At 42.8% G+C, this 6,000-nt stretch overlaps 1 protein-coding gene across 1 annotated transcript; it reads right to left on the bottom strand.

Annotated features, from left to right (window-relative positions):
• Nucleotides 1-3,803: 3,803 nt before the first annotated feature.
• On the bottom strand, nucleotides 3,804-4,966 carry LOC105041024 (membrane protein PM19L-like). The gene is made up of 4 exons (XM_010917814.3): nucleotides 4,784-4,966; nucleotides 4,445-4,664; nucleotides 4,311-4,356; nucleotides 3,804-4,173 (listed from the first exon to the last, which is right to left on the bottom strand). Exons 1-4 carry the CDS (start codon nucleotides 4,908-4,910, stop codon nucleotides 4,069-4,071), a joined length of 498 nt encoding a protein of 165 aa, XP_010916116.1. The 5' UTR covers nucleotides 4,911-4,966; the 3' UTR covers nucleotides 3,804-4,068.
• Between the last annotated feature and the right edge of the window lie 1,034 nt (nucleotides 4,967-6,000).

The following is a 6,000-nucleotide window of genomic DNA, read 5'->3' as shown; positions in this document are numbered from 1 at the left end:
CGGAATGTCCTTGCAAATCTCTCAGCACTATCTACCACCACAACCAACAAGCTCTTATCTAGACAGTCGATCTGCAGGGGCTCAATAGGGTTTGAAGAAAAATATGCCCAAACTATGGTTCTACACTTCTCGAAGCCCACGAAGAACGCCGTCTTGCAAGCTTCGATTATGATTTTGGCTCTATTCTTAGCCAACCGACTTGTCCTATTTTCAGTATTTTTCAGTAAAAGTCCTTGCTCTATAAATTTGTCCCAGAGGAGTTTGTGATTTACCTTCCTCTCCTCCATCTTCTTCTTCAAATTCTCAACTTCTGACAGGGTCTCCCAAGTTTCAACAGATAGTCTAGAGATGCCTGGACCCCTTTAGAAGCAGAGTGCCTATCTCTTCGAGGCATTCTTTCTCTACAGCTCGTCCCTTCTGAAGTTCTGGCCCACTTGGCCGGACCCTTGCTGGGACTTCTTCGAGAATGAGTTTCGAGGAGGAAAAGATCTCGACTTCTCCTTTCCTCAAGTGTCCTCCTCAGCTACTCCAAATCATCACCGGTCCGATGACAGTCTCTCTAGGCCTCTAACCTTTATCTCTCAAGACTTTCAATCTGTCTCTTGAGATCTTCGATCCTCCTTTCGGCTCTAGATCTCTACCGCTCGAGAGTCTCAATCCACTTTTCAGCTTGTCTCAATTCCTCATCTCGACGGTCAATCATCTCTCAAACGTCGTGGAGGGCCTCTTCAGAAGAATCGAGCTCCTTCACCAACTCGCTATTCTTGTTCTCCATCTACTTCAGTTGATATTTTAATAAGTCAACTTCCTCTTTCGCCATTGTAAGTTCCAAGGATGGATCATCAAGAGTGGAGCCAGCAAAATTAGCGAGGTAATGTCCCACCTGTGCAAAATTTTATGAACAAATGTCAAAAGCATTGCAGGTGGCAGAAAATTGAAAAATAAGTGTTTGGAGATCTTTTACCTGAATGAGAAATCTGAAGGTGCTCAACATTTGTTGTTGTGCTCCTTGCCCATCCAAAGGTTGCCCTTCGAACAGAGGAAGAAAATCCCTTAGAATTCTTGCCTTAACTTGGAGATCCTCTATCACTAAGGGAGCAAAAGACACCGATTGTGAGGGACCTTCGTGGAGGATAGCCATAAGGGTACATTGGGCAGCCATCACAAGCTCTTGGGACTCGTCAATCTTCATGCTCGCTTTCGATATCCCTTCGAGAAGATCGGTCATGCCCTTCGCTTGTCTCTCCTTCGTCAAAGCTCCTGATGGATGATTGCTTGCATCCTCTTTTTATGCTTGCTCCATCAATATTTTCTCTGATGAGGTCTCCTCGAGTGTGGCCACCATGATCGTCAGTAAAGAAATCACAGGCTCGATGATCGGAGTGAGATTTTCATCTCTCTTAACCTCAGGTTTCGATACGACGATCGAAACCTAGATGTCACCCCTTACTGGAGCCGGTGGGCCAACAAACAGAACTCTGACCTACCTCCTGTGGGTTGATATCAATTCAAGCCTCTTCACATGCTGGGGATCCATCTCGCCTTTAGGAATCGCAATAGACCAACAGAACAGACGAAAGTTGCTATCACCTTTCGACGCTCTTGAAGCACAAATTTAAAGAGGGGGAAGGAAACGAAAAGCCGCTGCTGGATAATTAAATTCTCTAAAAAAAGATTATCACTTGAATGGTCCCATCACTCATAGCCGTCCGCATCAATTGCGCTAAGCTAACGTCACTTGTTTTAAATGCTGCAGACAAGTGTCAATTCGAAGGCACGTACGCCCCTCGATTTGAAGTACTTTTGGGATACTCTTTTTGTTTGACCCTCAGACTCAGTAGTAGAGGAATAGTATTACATGGTTACCGTGAGAGCCTTGGATCGATGGTTGCCATGAGTGCTCGAATCGACATGGTATCGAAGGCTACTTCAAGTTGCCAAGCTGCCGCCACAGCCACCAATCGTTATGCAAAGCTGAGCTGTCCACCCCGAGTGGATCAACTCAGGCGTAACTAACTCTCCCAAGCTCGCGGGAGCAATTGAAGGTTGGATTATCTCACCCACAATGGCATGTCCAACGATCTTGTAATCTCGAGATCACACAATCTCACAGCTGTACGATTAGCTATTTGACAGTCTTCTATATAAACCACCGGAGCCCCGGGTATCAGGTAAGCCAATCAATCTCTCTCAGAGGATTCGTTACTACTTTTTTGTTCTTTGAATCTGACTTGAGTGTCAGAGGGTCCTCACCGGAGCTACAACATCTGGTTTGAACTTATTTTACATATCACTCTAGCACCAACAATCCTGTGCGAGGCCCTGCCGCTCTCTCTTCGATCTCGATCAATTTCTAGCAGCAACAGGTGCCTTGCGATCCTTACTTGATGCAGAGCTTGGCATGTGCGGCTTAAGTAACACAACCATTCCATGTTGTTCATAACTTGGTCATAGATGTATGGTAGTCCATGATGTTGATATTTGCACACTAAGCTTGAATCCTCTGTTAGGATGAAATCCATGTGAGAAGCCTGACTCGGACCCAGCAGACAGGCCAGGCCCGGCCCAGACTCACATGCGAGCACGGCCCAGCACGGGCGCACGTGCGAGCCGGCCTAGATTTCTCTCAGGCACGGTGTATTGCGGTCTACCACGATCTCGCGGTCCACGATGGGTGCGTGGACTGAGCACTTGTTTTCAAGACATTTCTCGCGGTCTACGGTGGACTGACACCCATTTTTTCAGTGTTTCTCGCGATCTACATGAGTTCTGATGGATCGAGGTGGGATCGAACGGTTCCCATCTCTCCCAGTTTTGATCCAACAGCTAAGGGTTTTTCTTGATTGTTTTGGGCTGTTTCAGATGATGTTTTTTGAGCCATGTGATGCAGATCCAACAGTGGATTTTGATTTTTCAATTCCACAGTGAATCGGAGTCCATTTTTGATACGGTTTGGATCTGGTTTCACCTAGTGACGAGCTCTTTTTAAAGGGAAGACCTTGGGTGAGATTCTGTAGTCTGAAAGTAGTAAAAATAAACAAAAGAATGTCCAAAAGAAGAGAAAAAATAAGAGAGACGTGAGATTCTTTTAAGAGAAAATAAGAATTTTCTTTTTTTTTTGTAAAAAGAGTCCGTGTGAATCTTTTTTATTTTCTTCTCCAATTTTGTATTTCATTGTGCTGCGGATTATTAATAGAGGAACATTGAGAAGATTTTGTCCGTGGATGTAGGCCAACAATCAGGCCGAACCACATAAATCTGATGTGCTTTCTTTTCTCTTATTTTTATTGCTTGATTATCTCTCCTATTTTGCATTCTACGTTTGTTCTAGTTATCTTTTCTCTACAAAACGATCTTGTTTTCGATGTGTTTGTGTGCTTGTGTGTTGTGTAGATCGAGATGTGCTCGATTACCCCATGGTCGGTCCTTTCATCCTCATTATGGGCTCCACTACATCACGGCCATCGTTCGAAACATGGACGGCCAATATTGCAGAACTTCATTCTCAAGTTCGTGCCCCAAACTTAAGAGAATCCAAACTCCTCTATGCCAGCCATTTTGAAGGTTCTTTCTGGGGTTGGTAGGATCTTTGATTATAGTGTCATATTATTGCAGCAGGGGTTTTGTTCATTATTTTATATAGAAATAAGCAGCTAGCGCATTGAGATGCTTCCACCTCTATTTGGAACTTGGACCTCTTCCACGTGGAGAGAAGCGCCAACCGGTTGAGCTAAGGTCAGTTTCGATACAGGAATATTCACAATACTTTTGCTTTGGCATTTACAATTTTTTAATAATTTTTTGACACATTTAATCTAAGTTGTTCAAAGGAGATGATGTTTAACATCCATTTATCTCAATCAATCTCAGATCTCTGGATTTACTAAATACACTGCATCAATAAAACCGCATCAATGAACCCTCCTGATTCTCGCAATCTCACTCCAGGAATATAAACATGGTAGAAGAAACATCAAACAAACAACTGAAACTGCACTTCATTCTCCAGTTCAGTTTTTCTTTCTTTTTCCTTTTTTTCCCCCTCGAAAACTCTTCAGCCCTCCAAGCTCATCTCCTTGGCATTGCTGGATGCGCAGGTGATGCCGCTCGAATGGCAAGAACGTAGACAAGCTGCGTAGCTGAGAGAATAATCAAGAAAGCCTCCATTGTTCTCTGCAAAATCCCAGAGTTCCAAGTCTTGAGTTTATGACCAGAAGAGATCGATACTCCTCTCTCAAGAACATAAACCACAAGAAAATAAAAGTTCCTGTAGATCTGTAAAGCTAAACTAGGAACATATTCTGTCTTACCAGGCGCGCATTCCTTCCCCCTAAATTAATCTCCTTGCAAGCCAAGCTACCATTACAAATGAATAAAATAGTTAAGGTTTGCACTTAAAAATTTACGACTGAAATAATTAACTTTGGAACAGTAATAGGCTTACCCCATTGGAATGAGAGTGAGTGCCCATGCAATGATGCCAGATGATGCAGCAGGCTGCAAGCTGTCATAATTCCAAAAGCGAATGTGGTTTAAGCCAGCAAGAGCAGAAGCAGCGCCCACGACCCCAGCTATCAATGCAAACATTACAAAGAACCCAGTGGCTGCATTTCCTATTGGAAAGAATATTGGTGCGAAATGAGCTGGGAGTACTAGCTCTGGACCTGCCACACATGAGCAATATTATTCCACGGCACACACCAAACATCCGGACAGCCATCTCTATTAAGGGTCTTTGCAAGTTATAACCCAAATGCAGATCAAAATAACACTGGTATCATACCTATGATGAATCCTCGATCGATGGCTATGTGGATGGCCCAGCCTCCTATCGATGCCACAATGGCATACATGCAGAAGTTGAGGAATACAAGAAGGGAAACAAAGGGCCTTAACATCTCATTAGCCATTGATAGTGCTAAGATTTGTGTTCTGGTTCTGAGAATGAGGCAGCTGAACCGGAATGAAGATGAGGTGGATAGAAGGTAATACAGACTTCTTTCTTATATACATGCAGTTGTGACCATGGTTTTGTTCTTTTCTTGCTGAAATTCGGGAGCATTGTTTGTAGGGGCTGCAAAGGGGTACAAACCTTCCAATTCAAGGAAAGTAGCTAAGACCTTAATTGTGAGACATTGCAGTTTGAACACATTATGTACATGTATCTGGTTGCCAAAGACCGGGTACCTACACTTTATTCGTATGTTTTCTTTCGTTAGAGGCAAGCAGCATTCCTCTCTAGGCCATGGTTTGTGGAAAGATAAAAGGCCCCCTAGTAAAAAATCAAGAGTAGCTAGGTTGTCTTTAAGACTTGGGCAGACAATGTTTTAAAGCGTGTCTGTTAAGCAGAAGAGCGCTTTTAGGCAGTTGAAACGATCAGGATCTTTAACCGCAAAGCACGTCTTTTTTTTTTTTTTTTTTTTGATGAAATTGCAAAGGACATCATCTACAAACATTAGGGGAAAAGCAACCATGTTTACATTGGGATGCGAAACATAGTTTGCCATGCATGTGAGAAATAATAGTTGAATTCATCAATATTTTATTTTTTACTTCCAACTAGGCCAAGAATTCTTGATATCAAATCTGAAACACAGAACAGCAGTCTTAGGAAACCATTGACAATGTGGTGCACTGCTCCATTCCTCCTGTTTGTCTAAACGAGGCTGATGAGAATTTTGCAGTGCAAGGCACTTGTTCCTGGAAAAAGAAAATGGTGCCTATCACTGTTTCATGCTATGTGAAAATGAGTAGATAAGCCATCCACTCCCTGCCTGGCTATTTTCCATGATCTTTAGCTTTTTATTTTCATTTCATTTGCGTTGTTTAACATGACCCTTTCTAGCTGTCAAGAGCTTTGCCGTGAGCTGATGGATCCAAAATCAGTAAGTAGGTACCAAATTCTTAAATGTACTCAATATTCATTAACATGTGTTCTACACAGTTTATCTATATTAGATTTTTGACCAAATTGTTGCATAACTCTCTATTGATGCCAAA

This window comes from Elaeis guineensis, chromosome 3 (assembly GCF_000442705.2).
Source record: "Elaeis guineensis isolate ETL-2024a chromosome 3, EG11, whole genome shotgun sequence".
NCBI classification, from domain to species: domain Eukaryota; kingdom Viridiplantae; phylum Streptophyta; class Magnoliopsida; order Arecales; family Arecaceae; genus Elaeis; species Elaeis guineensis.
The sequence above is the reverse complement of the archived record's forward strand: the minus strand, read 5'-3'. Positions and strand labels throughout refer to the sequence as shown.